General features: G+C 39.9%; 1 protein-coding gene across 8 annotated transcripts in view; it reads left to right on the forward strand.

The window, feature by feature from the left end:
- The first annotated feature begins 2811 nt into the window (after positions 1-2811).
- HP1BP3 (heterochromatin protein 1 binding protein 3) overlaps positions 2812-20052 on the forward strand; it is a 36698-nt gene continuing 19457 nt past the window's right edge. Inside the window, exons 1-8 of one of the 8 annotated variants that reach the window (XM_059053347.2) lie at positions 2812-2943; positions 7830-8025; positions 8474-8573; positions 11407-11560; positions 12885-13044; positions 15430-15573; positions 17420-17500; positions 18734-18888. In XM_059053347.2, coding sequence (XP_058909330.1) covers positions 7930-8025; positions 8474-8573; positions 11407-11560; positions 12885-13044; positions 15430-15573; positions 17420-17500; positions 18734-18888 — 890 coding nt within the window. In that variant the 5' untranslated portion in view covers positions 2812-2943; positions 7830-7929. The other 7 variants (XR_010837074.1, XM_059053329.2, XR_010837076.1 and 4 more) reach the window with 7 other exon arrangements.

The raw sequence follows: 20052 nt of genomic DNA on the forward strand, positions 1-20052 counted from the left end.
GTGAAATTGTAAGCCCTCAGCCTTGATTTGTGGGGAAAATAAAGATCAGGCTTGCTAGGAACAGAAACTTCTCTCCTCACCAGGCAATCAAGAATTATTCCTCAAACATCTGTGTTAACACGAGGTGGAATGTGAGTAAAATAGGTTGATGTATCTTTCGTGCTCAACCTTGTGAGGCAGTGTCATAGCTGTGGTCTGGAATATTCTTGGAATCTGCAATTGCTTCAACTTCCTCTATCCTTATGCCTAAATCTCCAAAGTTACATATTTTGCTTTTCTATACAAAACAAGACCTTTTAGCCTAACAGACTTAAGTATCACTTAGCTTTAAATCTGAGGAATAGCAAAAAACCTATTACATTGACAACAGGCCATGAAGTCTGCAAAGCTTGCTGTATGCTAAAGTTGCAACAGTGACTTGGCTTCTGAAGAAAATGGGTGTTTTTGTTGAAAACTAGAAATGATGCAGTTGCATTTTGGGGACTTTTTTTAAAATTTAATTTTATTTATTTTTTTATACAGCAGGTTCTTATTAGTTATCCATTTGGGGGACTTCTTAACACTTGCTTTTCTAGTTCACAAAACGCTACATTTCCTCATGTTTCTGGGACTCCAGAGTTACTCCTCTAAACTGGTTGGCCCTGGGCAGAAGTGTGAAGTCATCACAGAAGACAGCACGTTTACTCCTTTTCTCTCTCCTAGAAGCTCTTCCTCTAGTCAGACACCCGGAGTTTAAGCTTACTCTTCTGATCCCTGACTGTCCAGTGGAAAGCTTTAGATTCTCAAGTTCAGAGGTTAAAACAATGAATTCTGAATTATCAGTTTGAGGCCTGTATGTTAGCTCTCCTTGATAGCAGCATTTTAAAACTGCTGTAGAAGAGATTAAAAGGAATGAATGGTGGAACTTAGGGACTTTGATATCAGTCAGTGTGAGAGGTCTCTGTGCAAGAGGGCCTTACTGGTGCTCTGACCGTCAACTCCACACACTCCATAAGAACTGAGCTGCTCTTAAACTTGCCAAGATGCGTGTTCCCTCGGTGCAGAACATCAAACAGCCTAACAGCTTAAGTAAAGGGTGCAAAATTCATCATGTAAATCTGTTTTTAACAAACACAATTGAATGGTGTTTTTACTAGTATAGCTCAAAGAAAGCCAAGTGAGATAAACTATAAAACCATACCCCATGGAGTCTTAACTCGGGTGCGGCTAAGTATAAAAAGAAAAAGTGACCAGATGTTAAAATTTAGCAGAGGTAAAATGCCTCAAGCAATATACATGTCCAATAAAAACTTCAAATCCCTTTGGAAGTGAAAAACAGCTTCAGACTTCAGCGAGTGGTAGCTTTAGTGCATGGTTGGGGGGGCGGTGGTGTGCAAGCACCTCCATGCGCACACTCTGGAGAAAGAATTTTGTTTTCAGGGTTTTCCCTCCTTGGGTGTAAACAACAGATAAGGTGTGTGTGTGTGTGTGTGTGTGTGTGTGTGTGTGTGTGTGTGTGTGTTTTAAGCAAAAATCTGTGGAGTGGAGAAATCTAGTTTGCCTTTATCTGTGTCAGCTTCTTGCATGAGATGGGGCTAAAGACATTTCCGGGAAAAAGAAGAAAGGTAGGACGTTTTAAGCATATGAACACATAAAAATGGAAGTCTTTTAAAAAGGAGACAAAAGATAGAAATGTTGATAAGAAAGGAAGTGAGCAGGATGAAGTTTGGGCACAAAATGACCAAAACGCCTTGTGAACATGTTTAATGGGACACCAGAGTACCAGGGCATTGGTAATGCCATCGGGACATTAATGGTAACACTCACCTTGTAAGGAATTTTTGGTGGTGGTGGTTATTAAATTTTTATATACCTCCCTTTGGAACTGATGGAGTGGATGGCTATGCCTGGGAAAGCTGGTGAGACAGTTAAAGTGCTAACGGCAATGCCAGAGCCTGAGGATTGGACTAGCAAGTGCTTAAATGGTTTCATAATCAATCTTTGGGATGACAGGCACACGCATTTGAGTGCTAGTCACACTGCTCTGAGCCTCAAGGCAATTGTAGTATTTATTATTTCCCTATATTCATTACCCGAACCCCCTCTATCCGCGACAAAACACCTACTACTTTAGGTACATCGAATTTTCCCAAACCGACTTTGAAAAGTTACATTTTTAAACAGTACGTACAAGCCGAAGTACGCTGATACCAACGTAAAACGGCAATCCAAAGGGAATTCCCTGTTTTCTAATCCCACGGTTTCCTCGTTGAGAACCGTCCCTGTATATGCAGATTAGGGAGCCAAGGAAGACCGTTTCATTGATTAGAAAATCAACTTTTACAGTTCTTTCCCTGAGTCATTACGCTACCCTGTACTGTATGGATACTTAATGGGAACGAACGTGAGGTACCGAATTTTCCGCTGTCTGGGTTTCTGATCATTCCAACCGCCTTCAAAGAAGTGTAGTTCTTGTGCTGTGGCTAAATTCAGAAGCGGGAAATGCCAACCCCTCTAAAGGCAGACGGATCGCCAAAACCAGGGGCTGAACCAGAGTAGAGAAGGGTTAAGTGAAAAGAGCGCCCTTCCGAGGAAACCGAAACCGCATCACCCAAGCTGACGGGCGCCACCCGGGAAGCGCCGGGTGGAAGGTGCGAGGATACACAGACCCGGCCCGGGCGTCCCCACATCCCGGAGCGCCCTCTCGCGCCCCCGCGCGCCCGACCGGGGAGGCAAGCCTCGCGCGCTCCCTCCGCTCCCGCGGGCTGGGGGTGCGGCCGCCGGCGCGCGCGGGGGCGGGGCCGGTTTGGGGGGCGCGCGCGCGGGGCCGCGGGCAGGGGGGCGGGGCGGCAGAGCTCGGCGGCTGGGCCTGGAGGACAGCGGCGGCGGAGGCGACGAGCGGTAGCGGGAGCGGCGCCGAGAATCCTTGCGGGACGCGGGCGACAGGAAGGGGGGAGCACAGAGGTAACTCAGGACGGAAAAGGCGGGTGGGGAGTGGGAGAGGGCCCGCTGGACCCCGAGGGAGAGTGGCGGAGGCCGCTCGCCTTGGGCGCCGACGCCGCTCCCCGAGAGGAGGGGGCGGGGCGCTCGCGTCCCCGGAGGTGGTGCCTTTTGTCTGCCTTCTCCGACCGCTCCGCCCCCTTCCCCTCCCCCCACTGCGACCTAGCCCCCTGCCTCTCTCCTGGAAGCCTCCTCCGGGGCCCTCTCGCGCGCGCACTCCCGCCCTTGTTTTGTTTGGACTGGGGAGGTTGGGGAGCTCTTCCCTGATCTAGGGCCCTGCGTCCCAGCGCGCCTGCGCTAGCGTCCTCCCGCCCGCTCCGATTGGCTGAGGTCTTGCGCATGCTCCCGAGGCCAGCGGTGGGCCCCGCTGTCCGCTCCCGCCCTCCCCCTCACCCCACTCTCAGCGGTTTTCGGAGCCGGTTCGAAAGATGCCGGCGGCGGTGACTGGCTGTGGCGAACCCGCCCCCCGGGTTCTCCGCCCCCGCCGCCGCCATTACGGAGCTCCCAGCGGTGAGTTTGCCGAGCGCTGGGACTCGCGCGCGGTCCGCCGCCTCTTGCGTCGCGGTGGCGGGCGCTGCTCGGGTCGCGGCGTCGGCCTTCCCGCGCGCATCCCGGAGCAGGAGCCCGAGCTGTCAGCTGCAATGAGCGCGCACCTCGGTGTCCGCCGCCGCTGAGCCCGCCGCCCTTTGCCTCACCGCCTTCATCCTGGCTCCGCTCTCCCCCCGCCTTGTGCTCGGCGCCGCACCGGCCGCTCCCCGCCTTTGTCTCTGCTGGTCTTTCTAACCGGTTCTCTCGGCGGTCGGGGCTCGGTGTCAGCTGTTGGCGCCCCTGAAAAAAGCCTTTGCTGCTGCTGCCGCTGCCGCCGCGACGCGGGCCTAAGCTTTCGTTTTCCCGTATGGCTTTCCTAGAGCTTATTAGTCACTGCTCCTTAGGTGATGTGATTTTAGCTAATAAAGTCAAGCCGGTGAATAGGGGAGTTCGTAAAGAGTTGGAGGCAGGAGTGGTGAAGTGAGAGGCCCAGATTTGAGATTTTGGTACCGAATTGATCACTGTCTGTGACCGAGGACGAGTCACTTAACCACTTTGCGGGAGTGTTCACCCCTGCACAGAGGACGGCCAAGGTGAACTTTACTGCCCTTTCCGCGTATATATTTTCTCTGTTTATCATGCTTCCCGACTTTATGTTACATTGAGGAGTGAGAATCTAGTTAAAAGTACAGCTAGGAATTCACCTGGGACTTTATGGACAAAGCTGTCTTGTCTTAGAGTGAAGTTACACGTGTCTAGTTTTATTTTGGAAGATAGTTTAGTTTTGTTTAATCTGGCATAGGCATAAAACTGTTAAGAGCTTTTAAAATTCTTACTGTTCTTTTCAGAAGTTTAGAATAATGTGTTTCAAAGTAGAAGTAACATTTTTAGAGGTTATTTTTGGCCTTGTTTTTAAGCTTAATTGGAAAATTGAGGGCGAGAACTTGGAGGAAGTGTCCTGAACTCTTCGTGTATAGATGAAAATCCTAACTCTTTAGCCAGTTAGATTGTGCGTGTCTTAGGAATAGATCCCTGTAGTGTCCATAGCATCTGTGCCCAATATAGACACTGATATATTGAAATACGAAAGTGAAAAAGAAGTTGCTAGCTAATTACACGCATGCTTTTTGTGACATTACCCGTTAAGTCTGAATATATTTAAAGATTTTAGATTGAGAACAATTTGATGTAATCAGTGCATAGCTAATGATATTTATAATGTATGATGTCTTGTGTACATTTTATGGTAAAATATGAAATAGTACTTTCCCTAAAATGCGTACTTGCAAGGATATCAGTAAACTGAAATACATTGTTGGAATTAACTTATTTTTCTGGGGCTTTCTCAATGTAGGGAAAGTAAATTAAAACTCTGAAATTACGGACTTTCTACTTTTACAACCTTTTCTTTATTGCCTGCATTTAAACAACTTACCACTTACCTTGACAAAAGCAAATCTTTGTTACGTTAATCTGACATTAAATTTAAAAAACAAACAGGTTGATGACCACAGAAAGACCACATAAACCACAGGTAAACTCAGATGGCACATATAAGAACCCAGATGAAAAACTTATTCAAGTTTCGTCTATTCGTTCTTTCACTTAATAAATATTTATTAAGCACCTATTCTGTGCCTGGCATGTTTCTTAGGCACCAAGTATGCAGCAGTGAACCAGCCAGATAAGATTCCTGCCAGGAAACAAGTGTGGCGGCCTAAAAGTCTGATCATTCAGAAATGTAGCAACAAAAGTTAAATTAATGGGTACATGTGATGTTAAGGTAGTGTGAATTAACCATTCATATAGTTTTGTTAGCTCTGTGATGAACAGTGAACTTATGGAATGACTCATTAACCAACCTATTATAAAGAAAGTGCTACAGACTGAAGCCTTAAGTTTCATGACCTTTAGTAAGGAAACGCAGAGCTGAGGCAAACGTTTCTTAATATTTATATTAAGTTTTAAATATTTAGTTTTATTTTTTAAGTGTTCTTCACACTTGCTGAATATAGTAATAAGTACTGTCAGGTGTCATTGTTCATTCAACTTTTTTTCCCCAATATTTATCCAGCACCCAGTATGTGCTGGGCATCCTTGTAGGTGCTGGGAATACAGTGATGAACTAGTCCTAGCCCTTGTGCTTACATTTCACTGGAAGAGACACATAATAAAAAAGTAAATAGACATATATTGAATTACGGGTGGTGTTAAATGCTGTTACAAATGCAATATAAAGAAACCTGAAAAAGAATAGAAAGATGGGAGGGCTTTCTGAGGGGGTGACACTGAGCAGAAATCGGATTGAAGTGTCTAGGAAAAGAATGTTGCCGTGTGAAAGAAGAGCATGTGCAAAGCACACACTGAGGACCAAAAGAAGATCTGTGTGTTTGGAGTCCACAGAGTAGAGTGATGGGTGTAGTAGTAAGGGGTGAGATTACTGAAATAAGGGGGGGTGGTGATGGGGAGGTTTTAAGCAGGAAAGTGTCAGGCTCTGTTTTTTTTGGTGGACGCAGCCAGGAAGATTGGCAAACCAACTTATTTCTCAGTTATTCCACCCTGGGCATACTTCTTACCTGACCTAATTTAAACTAACATTCTTGTCCTCAGGTTAATGATGTCTAATGTCTTTAAGGACCATGTACTTGTTTGCCCTGATTTCAGTCAATTTTATCATCTTGGCGTTGAGAGTAGTTTCCTTTGCACCCCCACTCCTTTTCTAAAACTTGTTTGTTTCAGTTTTGAGCAATTAGTAAATATAGAGTTGACTGGAAGGGTTTTGACTTTTTTTTTTTTTTTTAGTATTTTACTTACAGGGAAAATATTTTTTAAAGATCCTCTACAAACAGACTCCTGAAGGTTTTGCTGACTTCATAGTATCATTTTCAACCTAGCTAGTATTATCATGGGTTAAGAAAGATGAATTCATTAGCAGTATCACTTCACCAAGAATAACCTGTCATGAAGTTTTACTTCTGTATGGTATTTACATGTAAAAGTATCATCAGATTTGCTTTTTTTTAATCAAGGAAAATATATTACTATGTAAGGTCTAGTTGGATGAGGGAGCAAGTTTATGTGTTGAAATTATTCCAAGATAGACTTTTAGCTTTCACAAACCTAAATAATGCCCTTAAACCGAACTTTTCACAAATGAGAAAACAACTATTTTTATTTTTGTGTTTTATAGTTGTTGAAGTGAATTGCTATATGAGCATTTTAAGTAGTTTTTGTAACAGTTAATAATTTTTAAATATTCGTGGATATTCCTAATTTACTCTTGATAATAAGTTTTTAGCGTATTATATGATCTTGAATTCTTTCAGCTGCTTTTCATTGCAGTTGACGGATAGTTCACAAGTCTGGCATTGCTCTTGGTGTTCCCATAAAAAGGTTTTCCCTGTAAACGTGAAAGCGTTCTGTATGTTTGGAGTTTGAAACTATTACCTGACAAATTGAAAGCTCTTAAATTCCTAGACAGGGTTAGAGCTTCAAGTAGAAGCTGAATGACTAGTCTACTCTTTCCCAAGTCTTCATTAATGTTCAGTAGCACAAAGATCTAAACGCCTAACGGATTATTTTCTTATATTTTGGAAGAGTTTTTATTATAAAATGTTATTGAGTCCCAGGTGAGGTTGGGCGGGGCAGAGGGTGTTAATGATCAGGTAAATTTGAGTGATTTACATGCGTTTTATTTTTAAATCTTTAATTTTGTTCTTTTGTGCTGATTTGCTTAACATTAAAAATATGACAAATAAGGTCTTAGAGGCATACTTATTCTCCTAGGTGATGGTCTGAATTTGCTTTTCTGAGTCTGGAGGCTCTTAGACTGTCATGTTCTTCAGCAGTATTTTTGCCCTTGTATTACTTCCCTGATGGAAATGGAGTTAAGGTTACAGTTAAGTTTCCTGACCCCTTTGAGAACAGTAACAACAATAGCCTCTCTCTTTAGTAAACTGATCTTTGAGTAAACATTGACTAAACTATTTCTAGGTCTCCTTATTCTGTTCTAAGTTCCTGATAACTAGCAGGAGGGGATGGGGTTAGGTTCCTTATGAGCTTTCTTGTCCTTGTTGCCTTTGTTCATGTGGAAGGTGCAACAGCTGCTGTGGCTTGTGCATTTGTCTTAGTCGCTGCTTTTACATAGTCTGTATTTTGATAGTGATTTTATCTTTCTGAATGATAACTGACCAAGTCATCTGTCACTTAACTATAAGTTTTATAGTGAATTTTTTTTTCCCTTTGGATGTATATTAAATTTAGACGTTTTAGTTTAGTTTTGTTTCTGTTAATCTTCACACCAGGTCTTTTCTGTGCTTTAGGTTGATTCTTCACCACACTGAAACCATTAGGAAAAATCCTTGTGGTTAACAGCAGAGGCTTCAGAGTGTAACCTGTACTCGGGCCTAGAAATTATTTTAAATGGCGACTGATACGTCTCAAGGTGAACTCGTCCATCCTAAGGCACTCCCACTTATAGTAGGAGCTCAGCTGATCCACGCGGACAAGTTAGGTGAGGTAGGGGCTGACACATTCTTGAAGCTCACTCTTGGATCAGTCCCTGACTTCAGGCCCTGCTGGGTCCTTCTTGGTACCTGTTCCTTCCTCTACTTAGGGGAGTCTGGGTTGTGAATCTGAACAAATCAAGTAGATACAAAGTTCTTTTCATCTTCCGTTTCCCCTCAAACTCCTGAGAAAGAAAACCTCCAACCTTCTAAATTTATTCCAAATCAAGTATAATTACTTATTTCAATTTGAAATTCTAGCTAAAATAAAATACATTGAAAAGTACTTCTTAAGACTCGTATTTCATTTCAAAAAACCTTGTTAAAAGTAATTTGCATCAGATCCGGGAGTCGACTTGAAGAATTCTCCTACATCTTCTGACACCCAGTTAGGCTCCTTGAGAAAGAGAGAAAAGAGAAATTTTGTTTGCATGTGTGATTATGGCCATTTCTTTTCTTAGAAGGTAGAAGATAACACCATGCCGATTCGTCGAGCTGTGAATTCTACCCGGGAAACTCCTCCCAAGAGCAAGCTCGCTGAAGGGGAGGAAGAAAAACCAGGTAAAGTAAAGCGGTGGACAACTTCAAAAGGCAAAAGTTTCTGCTCCAGTTTGGAGTGTCCCATAAATTCCCTTGAACTTAATTGTTCCTTTTTTATGCTTCAGTGTTTGGGGGGAGCATTTAGAGAGAGAGGTGGTACCTGTTGGTATGTCATTTCCAGACCATGTGGGCAAAGAAAGAATTTCATCTTGTCTTTGAAGATTTTTAGAAGATGAAAATTTCATGTTCTTGGAATTAAAAAACAAAGATGGTTGGAGAGAACAGGGGGCATACAGTGTCATGGGGATGAAGACCCTGGAAGAATGGAGGACTTGGGCCTTCAAGATGGACAGCGGAAGGCTCAACCAGAAATCATCAAGAGGCCTTAAGGAAGCAAATGGGCAAACAAAGCATTGGTTTGTAACTTTGGTGTTGGTGGAGACAAGATTGGCCAGGCAGAGGTGGGAACATAATAAATCAAGAGAAAGGTACAACCATCAGTCTGGAGTATTCGTGTTCCTCTATGGCACCTCTAACCACTTCAAGTGGAACTGCTTTTCTTGTTCTTGTGACCTTTTTCTTTTTTCTTTTCATTGCCAGGGATGAGCACATGGTGCTGTCCCTGCTGTGACTGTTAGAACCAAATATTTGCTGACCAGCATATATTACGAATAAAATAATACATGCACGCTCGATGCCTTTATCCTTGGTGCACTAGGAATCTGCTCTTCTCCGGCTGAGCCTGGATTTTGTCTCAGAATCCTCAGACAAATACTACAAGCATTTGGGGTACTCTGGCCTAAGGCAGTGAGGAGACATGGGAATGAGCATATTTTAAAAAATAATAGTTGTTGGTGAGTTGGGGATAGGTTATTTTTTCCAGCACTGAGATAAGCCACTTGATGGCCCATCTTGAGCCCCATTTAACAGCCAGCTGAAGTCACTAAGTCACTAATAACGTGAGTTTTCAGAATACACCAGAGTGTTCAGGTGTAAGGTATTAGAAAAATCAACCGAGAATTTATAAAGGACCAGTAAGACACTTCACAAGTTGTGTTTGTTTATCTTATCTCTGGCCCATTATAGTATTTTGTACATGAAAATAATTGGACTTCACTCATGTTTTAAATTTTATAAATCCAAAAAGGCAGACACAATAGTTCTGTGAGTTGGAAACAATGTCTCCTATGTAACAGTGTCTCATTATCTGTTGTGCAGTTGAACCTTTATTAAACCGTAAGCTTTAAGAGAGGATAATGTGGAATTTAATTTGTAGCCCTGCTGTTACGGTAAAACTCAGTCAACGGTCTTGGCTTTTCAGTTTGTTTAAAATAAGGCAATGTAAAAATAAGTAAACATGACTAACTAAAAGTAAGTTCTTCCACAGACAGTTAGGTCGGCCAGTTAGGTCAGATCGTTGGGGCGAAGGGCTGTAAAAGATACATCGTGATTAAAAAATATATACATCTTGTAGTTATCTGTATCACCAGATACCATTGTTATACTGAAGTTCTAGCCTTAATATTTGCATAACAGCTCTAGAAGCAGTAGAAGAGGCCAGAGGAGGATGGGAATCAGTACAAGTGCTAGCCTACAGGTTTCTCCTAAAGCATTTTGTTTAACGTTCATAATAACTCTGTGAAGTAAGGGTACTGAGATTTGGAGATATCAAAGAACTTGCTCTATGGGCTTCCCTGGTGGTGCAGTGGTTGAGAGTCCGTCCGCCTGCTGATGCAGGGGACACGGGTTCGTGCCCCGGTCTGGGAAGATCCGTGGAGCGGCTGGGCCCATGAGCCATGGCCGCTGAGCCTGCACGTCCAGAGCCTGTGCTCCGCAACGGGAGAGACCACAACAGTGAGAGGCCCGCGTACGGCAAAAAAAAAAAAAAAAAGAACTTGCTCTAAGATTTCAAGCTAGAATGTTAGAAAGTCTGAACTTGAATCCAGATATATCTGACTCTAGAGCCTTGATTTTTGCTGAGCATATATGGGAGGATTTTTCACTTATATGCAAGTCTGGTTGAAGAGCATAATCCAGGATGATTTACAAATTATAGTTGACTATCCTGAAACTTACGGTTTAGAATATTAATTTGTAGAATTCCTTTAGCATTGTATGTATGTAGTTTGGCTATCAGAAGGGAGTGGCATTTAAAAAAATTCTCTAATTTATGTGAAGGCCCCAAAGAAGTCTTCATTATGCCAGTAATGATTTCACATAATTTAAATGACTAAACTCTTCAAGCATATCCTTTGTTTTTTTTGCCTAGTTTTGGCCACTGATGCCCTTTTCTTTGAAGTCTCTGCTTAACCATTTCCTGGGGTTCTGTGTTCTGTAGTGGCTGCTCAAGGAGACCTCCTGAGAAAAGACACAGGCAAGCAACTGCAGACCTCAGTATTCCCCCTCTCATATTTCTACGCTTGCCAGAATCATTTCACTTGGAAAATAAATATTAATTTTCTATTATTTATTCCCTTACTAATATTAGCCTGTTAAATTATGAAATGGCTAATTTCTTAATTATGAGTCTCATCATTAATATTATAGAGTAAAACACTCAAGAGATTTGATTTGGGGTAAAATGAGTTTCCCTTTCTGTGCAATTTCCTGATCCTTCTCCTTTTCTCACCTAATGGTCTGGATCAGCAACCCCTTATATAAGCAATTTGAGTGACATAAAGCAGGGGAAAAAAACTGTACTCATAGTCATTTGTTCATTTTAGGATACAGCTGTTAATTGCAACATTTGGCTTATCTGTTTAAAGAGATAAACTCTTACCCTTTTATTGACTCAGGCTCTAATGTATTTACTTGATGCAGTTCTACTCACCTGATTTCTTTTTTTTTTTTTTAGAACCAGACATAAGTTCAGAGGAATCTGTCTCCACTGTAGAAGAACAAGAGAATGAAACTCCACCTGCTACATCTAGTGAGACAGAGCAGCCAAAGGGGCAACCTGAGAATGAAGAGAAGGAAGAAAACAAGCCTTCTGAGGAAACCAAAAAGGAGTAAGGACTTATGCCTTCTTGCTATTTATAAGTGAAGATATGTAAAACGACTGTAGGTCAGATTTTTTTAAAGTGATACAACTTAATTTAAGCTAGATACATGCTATTTGGATTTACTTTTTTTGGAATTATCTTTTGGAATAGGCTTATGATGTAGTCGTATGGCCTATTAGAATTTGTAGTAGTTATCAGAACAGTGGTTTGACTGATGCAAAATTCATTCTTTTTGGCTTTGGCATGTGTTTTTGTGCTTAGAATTCATTGTGGGAGTGTCTGCTATTGTACACATTGACATAATTTCAATAAGAAATGGAACATGACTGTAAAAATCTGACCTGAGAGCCTCTTCTTCACTTAATTCCTCCCTCTGCGCAGGAATGAGTTATTTTTACGTGCTTATGTTAGAAAGCATTAATCTATACCAAGACATTGCTACAGTGACCTAAAACTGTATATATTTGATGAAATATTCAATTGGAGGGTGACTTTGAGAATCTGAAGGCAAAATTTGCTATTGATTATCTGTACAATGTGATGGTGATTCTTTTTTAATTTAAGTTTTTTTGCAGGACAGCTGGTAGCATTCATTCTATTCTTTTCATAATTGGTGAAAACAGGAATTACTTTTTAAATAAAAGAGTGACTTAGAAATAACTATACCTTCCAGGTATAATCCTCAGGGAATCCTTCATCCCAGTTTCACAGGTATATGTAAGGTCTGTGGAATTTTTAGCAGCTACCCTTTCTTTTAGGTACATGGAGTGTTATTACTTACTTAGAATAAACTTTGTATAATGCTTTATGGTTCACAAAACTTTTTATAAATGTAATCTCATCATTTCTTGCAGCACCTTGTGAAGTATTTGGTATTACATTACTGTTTTACAGCTGAGGAGATTGAGACTCAGGTCACTTGCCAAGATCTTATAGCTAGTAAATGTTGGTGCTGACACTCAAAACCAAGTTTTCTGACTTCAGAGCTTGAGTTCTTCGCACTGTACTGAATCGCATCTGTTACAGTTGTTACTAGAATTCATTTTAAAATTCTCATTTCTTTTATATACTGGCCCTTCATACTAGTGCTGATTTATATGACTCCTCTCCCCTGTGTGCAGCTCGGAGAGCACACCTTTTTGATTCATTTGTAGAACCCAATTTTTAAAAAATGTTTTATTTTGTAAAATGTTGCTTATTTTACGTATCAGCTCAGTGTGGAAATGAATTAAAACATTGATTTTATCCCTCTCTGGTCTTTTCTTCTTTCTGACTTTATACTTCTTTCTGAAGAGTTTATCTTGCATAATAACAATTCTTTGTTTTAAAGTGAGAAAGATCAGTCTAAAGAAAAGGAGAAGAAAGTGAAAAAAACAATACCTTCCTGGGCTACCCTTTCTGCCAGCCAGCTAGCCAGGGCCCAGAAACAAACACCGATGGCTTCCTCCCCACGTCCCAAGATGGATGCAATCCTAACTGAGGCCATTAAGGCAAGTTTTTATTTCAAGCAGTTCATCTTAGATTTATTCTGTTTGTCTCTTGCGTATTTGAAAATGGCATACTCCTGTGCAGACATCAGAAATCTTGCTCTGCTTCCTAAAAGAGATTTAAATAGAAGAAAGCCATTGCTAAGTTCATGTTTTTATAATATTATCACATTTGGTGAGCACTGTTAATTTTTTTAAAAACTCAGATTTACTGTAGCAAGTATTTTTAACTTATCTTTAGATGTTTTTTTTAAAACTCAGTTTATTTTCAGTATAGTTTTTATTTGAAGGCTGAACATGTTAATTCATTCAACAAACAATTAAGGACTAGCTTCTCTGTAGCAGGCAATCCTACTAGTGATACAGCATAGAATAAGACGGAGTCCTTGCCCTTATGAAATTGAATTGTGACTCAGGGTAACAATAGCAATGAGAAAATTTTTATTTCAAAAAAGTATACTATCTTTAGGTTCATTTTCAAAGCTTATGTCTAATATTAGTAGTTGGTTATCTTTCACACCAGAACTCTTAGAAACCTCACTACTTTGCTTCGTCACCTAGTCATTCCAAAAATACTTGCAAAATCTATCCTCCTTCCATAGCTTTATAACTTTGCTCTAATTCATTGACTTTCATTAGCTTGTGTGATCATCAGATACTGTTTTCCTGTTTTAAGTGTATCTTCTAATCTGACCTTGCCTTTTTGTGTGTAATTTTTTCTGGTTCATTTTGCCATGTTTATTTCACATGATCAGATGACAAGAGGAGTTAAAGTAGAAGCGATAGACACTCTGATTTCAGGGACCTTGTTGCTAGGATCTGAGTCAGAATTGGGGAGAGAAGGCTACAGATCAGTTTAACCAACGGTGGTTTACATAGGAAAGAGGAGCTTGGTGGTCATTCTTAGAATTTGAGAAGACGGCACTGACAAACTGGAAAAAGGTTTGCCTTCAGACCTCTCCCTACACTCCTTCAAGACAACTCTCAACTCATGAAGAAAACTTTCCTGGTTTATATAGCTTGATTATTGTGAGATCTCTTTTCTTTGTGTAGCCTTTCTTCAAGGATTTCACTTTGTGACCTCTCAGTTTAGGTTTGGAGGAGCAGGGTTACAGCGAGGGTGGAGAAGGGACTAAAATTCTAAGATAATAAAACAAAAAATTTAAACAGTATAATTAGGCCTGAAAAATAGTTTGAATATGATAATGCATATTTGTACAAATGAAATACGTGTATATATATATATATATATATCTCGTGTATTCCATGCAGTGTAACAGATCACGATTTCAGACCATTGACACAATTTTCTGAATTGAACAGGAATTTTGATACCTATTTTCATCTGATTCAGTTTGGTGGAGCAAGGGATTGTTTTAGCATTAGAATGTGCTTTTCTGCTTGATTTTCTTTACTCTGTGTTTTCTTGAAAGATCAAGAGAAAACTTCAGTAGGTTGTAATAGGTCAGAGACATTTACTTGAAGCAGGTGATTCATTTTAACACAATCCATATTAAATTGTCTTGTACAGTCTTTTCTGGTTCATCTATCTGTGATTTATTTTTCTTTATTGTCAGTGTATAAAATAACATTCAACCAAGTCTTTATGCAACGACAATGAGTAAATCCTATGGTCATTTTATAGACAGTGGCTACACAAAATTGGTGGACTAGCTCATTAGATAATAGATGCTGCTTGTGTGCTTCAAAATGTAAAGCTTTTGAAACAGAATTGCTGCCTTTGTGCCGAAATGACCTACTTCAGTTTTCCATGGGCATTAGTCAAATGGAATATAGATAAATAGGATGGAAAAGGAAGAGGGCGCTTTAAATTGCAATTGAATGCTCTCATTGTTGTCCAAAACGCCCCTTAAGGCTTTGCATCTGTAAACCCAGTTTTGTGCCATTTATTCAGATTATCTTTGCTTATGGTATCTGCTGGCATTCACACAAAACCTGCAGAGGAATACTGGTTCTGGTGTGCTGAAGTTCATTCCATAAAATGGGCCAGATCTGTGAACCTACAAGGGATAGAAATGCCCTGCTTTCCTCACTTTAATGCTAAAGATCTGTTTTCTAAATACAGAATAGAATTAGAATGGAAAGAGCTTCTTCATTAACACACAGAATGTTGTTCACATGTTGTATCTTCTCTTTGGCTGTTTTGAACAATTTAAAATTGTTGCAGAAGTATTGTTAATTCTGTATTTCTCCACAGCCATGATGAACTGAAGTTACCTACAATACTGTTCACTCTTTCCTGCCATTTTTATCATCCATTATCAAGTTCACTTCCAAAATAATTTATTTTGAAAACATAGGTGTCAGAAAACATGAAAAACAGCTAGTTTAAATTAATACGTATGGTTTGATAAATCTATTTCCTAGGCATGCTTCCAGAAGAGTGGTGCATCCGTGGTTGCTATTCGAAAATATATCATCCATAAGTACCCTTCTCTGGAGCTGGAGAGAAGGGGCTACCTCCTTAAACAAGCACTGAAAAGAGAATTAAATAGAGGTGTTATCAAACAGGTATTAAATGGTTGTTTGTAATAAGATCATTTCAACATGTATTAGCTGTAAATCCATATTTAGTAACATTTAGGCTTTTTGTGCTTTGAATTTGTTAGTTAAAATAAGTTAACATGATGATGAAAAGCTTGAAGATAACTATTCTAGAGAACAGAAACAGTATGGCAGTGTTAACTTTTCTTCTAGCGGCCTGTACTTTTAATTGGATTTTTGGGGGGCTGCTTATGCTTGAGATTATGTAGTGCTGCAGATTAGAAGTGGGGTTGAGGAGTCCAGTTACTGCAGCAGCAGAAAAGGTAACTGTTCTCATCTTAGGGTTGTTAGTTTTAAGGCCTAACTTCTGTGGCTAGACTGGTTATCATTATAAATTAGATTTGCACATAGGTTCACCTTAACTTATTAGTATGTGAAACTATTAAGGCTTTTGGGATCATCAGATAAACCTGAGTAAATTGAGAATAATACTAAAACCAATATTGATTTCAGGCATAAATCCATGTTACTTTGCATAGTACATCAAAACTTTACTTAGAGCTATGAGGATATTTTGTACAACACAGTGAATATAGCCAATATTTTATAATAATTTTAAATGGAGTATAATCTATAAAATTTTTGAGTCACTATATTGTAACCTGAAATGAATATAGTATTGTAAATCAACTATACCTCAACTTTAAAAAAAATTGTTTAAGATCATAAAAATCTAAAGCTAGAATGAACTTTCTTGTCAGTCTTCAGAGGTCCAGAGGGAGGAAGTAACTACCAAGGTCCCATGGTAATAGCAAAGATGGTTCTAAAGATCTAGTTCACTGCATTCCCAGAGTCCTATTGCCTTTTTTCTATGTCTTTCTGCATGGTTTGATTAATATAGAATGCTGTGCCACTCAGGCATTTAAACTCCTCTTAGGAACTTTCAGCAAGCACTTAACTCCATAAATATATTATTGAGTGTGTCCTGTGTGCCAGATGCTTGGGGGTCCATCTGTGAGTAAAACAGATTCCTGTGATGAGCTTACATTCTGCCTTTCTCAAAATGTTGTAAAACTGATATTTAAATGGCCTTTAAAATAATCATTGCTTAAAAGATATTATCTAACCATTATAATTAGTATCATAGTATATGTCAGCACAGTTTATTAGCTGGCTTCATGTTTTTCTTTTTGAAAATATAGTTTGTGACCTATTTTGCCTCATAGGCTGACCCTCAGTTTGATGCTTCAACAAGTTTATAGGCTGAAAACATTTCCGTTTGATTGCTGTATTCACAGCAGTATAGGTGAAGCTAAGATGTGGAGGACTTAGGTTAATGTGAAGTTCTATGACAGCACTTCGTAAACTGTGGAAGTATATTCTGAGACTTCCACGTACCGTCATGTGCAATGTCTAAAATTGCTAGATAACCTTTCCCATACGCAGTAATAATCTGTAATGGGCAAACTGTAGGAAGCATTGTGGCCTGAGATTAACTAGGTCTGAACTTTTGCCAAGGAGCTGTCTTCCTTTCAAGATAGAGGTTTTCTCACTTTTTTTTTCTTTTTTGAAAGCTTATAGTAGACTGTTTAACCTGGTATCACCATTTTTGTAGATGAGGAAACAAAAGCTCAGAGGGTTTATGAGGTTGTCCAGTATTAAATAGCTAAATGGTACCGTAAATAGGATTTGATCCCAAGTCTTTTGACTCATCCATTCTTTTTTCTCTGAAGAGTTCAGCAGCACTTTACATTAGTTCTTGCATCACCATGCCCTGTAATTCACTTAGTCTAGTATAAAGTTATCAATGTGAGTACCAGAATAATTTAAAATAAAAATACCTGTTATTGCAACTAAAGTTAATTTACTTTAGGTAAAAGGAAAAGGTGCTTCTGGGAGTTTTATTGTGGTCCAGAAATCAAGAAAAACACCTCAGAAGTCCAGAAACAGAAAGGTAAGAAGTCTGTACCAGTTTGATTGAGCACTGTAATACTATTACTATTGCTAACAATACAGCGTTTACTGAGTGTACACTTTGTGCATTGTGCAGGATGCAGCCTTTCTATGAAGGCCTGGAGAGGTTATAATTCATTTGCTCATTATGGTTCAGCCAGAGAGTAGACGGGACAGTGTGCGACTCCAGGCACCCCAGCCCTGGAGCCCGTGGGCCTAACTGCCCTCTTGAACTATGGGCAGCTGTATGAGTTTTACTGCTTTTTTGTGAAATAAATACCTTTTAAACTAGAAGAGGCATACAAGTACATGTTTACCCAATATTAGACCCTAAAGCTATACCTTAAGCCAGTTCTTCTTTTTTGTAGATACTAACACTCCCCCTCCTCCAGACACATAATTTCATTTATGGAAAGTATACGATAATAAAGTGAAATATGTAGTATTTCCTCTGTGTCAGTAATTGAAATCATGACTGTTCCTCTACATCTCCAGTGTTACAACACTGGAGATTTTTGTACTTTTTTTGTAAGGCTTTCAAACTTTCAAAATGAATTTTTTTGTACAGTGCTGTCTGGTGCTGCATGATCCTTTTCATTCTTTGTAATTGAAGGCCAAGAATGAATTAAGACTTTTAATACCTTTTAATTTTTATACATATTTTTAACTCTCCCAGTTCAATTTTTTTTTTTTTTTTTAATCTTTGGCCATGTTTGGTCTTGGTGGCTGCACGTGGGCTTTCCTAGTTGCGGCGACCGGGGGCTACTCTTTGTTGCAGAGCATGGGCTCCTCATTGCGGTGGCTTCTCTTTGTTGCGGAGCACAGGCTCTAGGTGTGCTGGCTTCAGTAGCTGTGGCACGTGGCCTCAGTAGTTGTGGCTCGTGGGCTCTAGAGCGCAGGCTCAGTAGTTGTGGCGCACGGGCTTAGTTGCTCCGCGGCATGTGGGATCTTCCCGGATCAGGGATCGAACCCGTGTCCCCTGCATTGGCAGGCTGATTCTTAACCACTGCGCCACCAGGGAAGTCCCTGAAACTTTTCTCTCAAAGAAATTGCCACTCAAGTGACATTACACCACTGTGGTATGAATTATTTGAATGTGCTGAAAATGAATAGCTTTCTTTTGCTTATTTGATTTGGCAGTCAGCTTGGGAGAGCCCTTGAGTTGCATATAGAAGCATTAGAAAAGAAAGCTCTATATCCTGTAATGATGATAATTTTTGATATTACATTTCAGAACAGGAGCTCTGCAGTGGATCCAGAACCACAAGTAAAATTGGAGGATATCCTCCCACTGGCCTTTACTCGCCTTTGTGAACCTAAAGAAGCTTCCTACAGTCTCATCAGGAAATACGTGTCTCAGTATTACCCTAAACTTAGAGTGGACATCAGGTATGAGCCAGAGGCCTGGACTTTAAAGCACAGATGTCTGTGTTACTTCCTTAGCCCCTTTTTCATGAGAAAGGGGAAAGTTTAAATATTCAGTAAGGATTACTTTCAGTTGAGCTAGGAATAAAACCTTTTTTTGTGGGTTTTATTTTTTGTCCCATTATATTTTCCTTTTCATATCTCCATATGTAGTTTCTTTTTGAAACTCAAACCACATGTTGACTTTCACAAGACTCTGATAGAGTAACTCTTTTCATGATGTCAGCTGCTAGAATATTCAACATTAAACTATGTCCTCTCAGCTGCTTATTATTTTTAAAATTTTTTCTAACTTTTTTATTGTGATAAAATACACATAAGTATAAAATTTGCCTTCTTAACCATTTGTAGTGGTAACAGTGTTTAGTTGTATTAAATACTTCCATAATGTGCTACCATCGCCACCACCCATCTCCAAAACTCTTCATCTTGTAAAACTGTAACTCTGTACCCATTAAACAAGAACTCCCTGTTCCCCCTTATCCCCCAGTCCCTATCAGCCACCATTCTACTTTGTCTCTACGATGTTTGACTACTCTAGGTGCATACCTCATATAAGTAGAATCATATAGTATTTTTTGTGACTGGCTTATTTCACTTAGCATAATGTCCTTAAGGTTCATCCATGTTGTGCGTGTTAGAGAATTTCCTTTCTTTTTAAGGCTGAATAATATTCGATTGTATGTATATACTGCATTTTTGTCTGTCCTTTTGTTTGTCCATTCATCTGTCATTGGACACTTGGGTTGCTTTCATGTTTTAGCTATTGTGAAATAATGCTGCTGTGAACATTTGTGTACTAATATCTCTTTGAGACCCTGTTTTCAAATACCCAGAAGTAGAATTTCTGGATGATATGATAATTCTGTTTTTAACTATGTAAAGAACCACCACACCGTTTTCCACAGTGACTGTACCATTTTACATTCCCACCATCAGTGCACAAGGGTTCTGATTTCTCCATATCTTCACCAACACTTATTTTCTGTTTTTTTGTTTGTTTGTTTTTTGATAGTAGCCGTCCTAATAGGGAATGAGGTGGTTGGTAGCTCATTATTTTTTATTTAGAGGTATAACTGAGAACATAGGAGAATTCAGGCTTCTATAGCACTTCTGCATAGAAATAGC

This window comes from Kogia breviceps, chromosome 1 (genome assembly GCF_026419965.1).
Source record: "Kogia breviceps isolate mKogBre1 chromosome 1, mKogBre1 haplotype 1, whole genome shotgun sequence".
NCBI classification, from domain to species: domain Eukaryota; kingdom Metazoa; phylum Chordata; class Mammalia; order Artiodactyla; family Physeteridae; genus Kogia; species Kogia breviceps.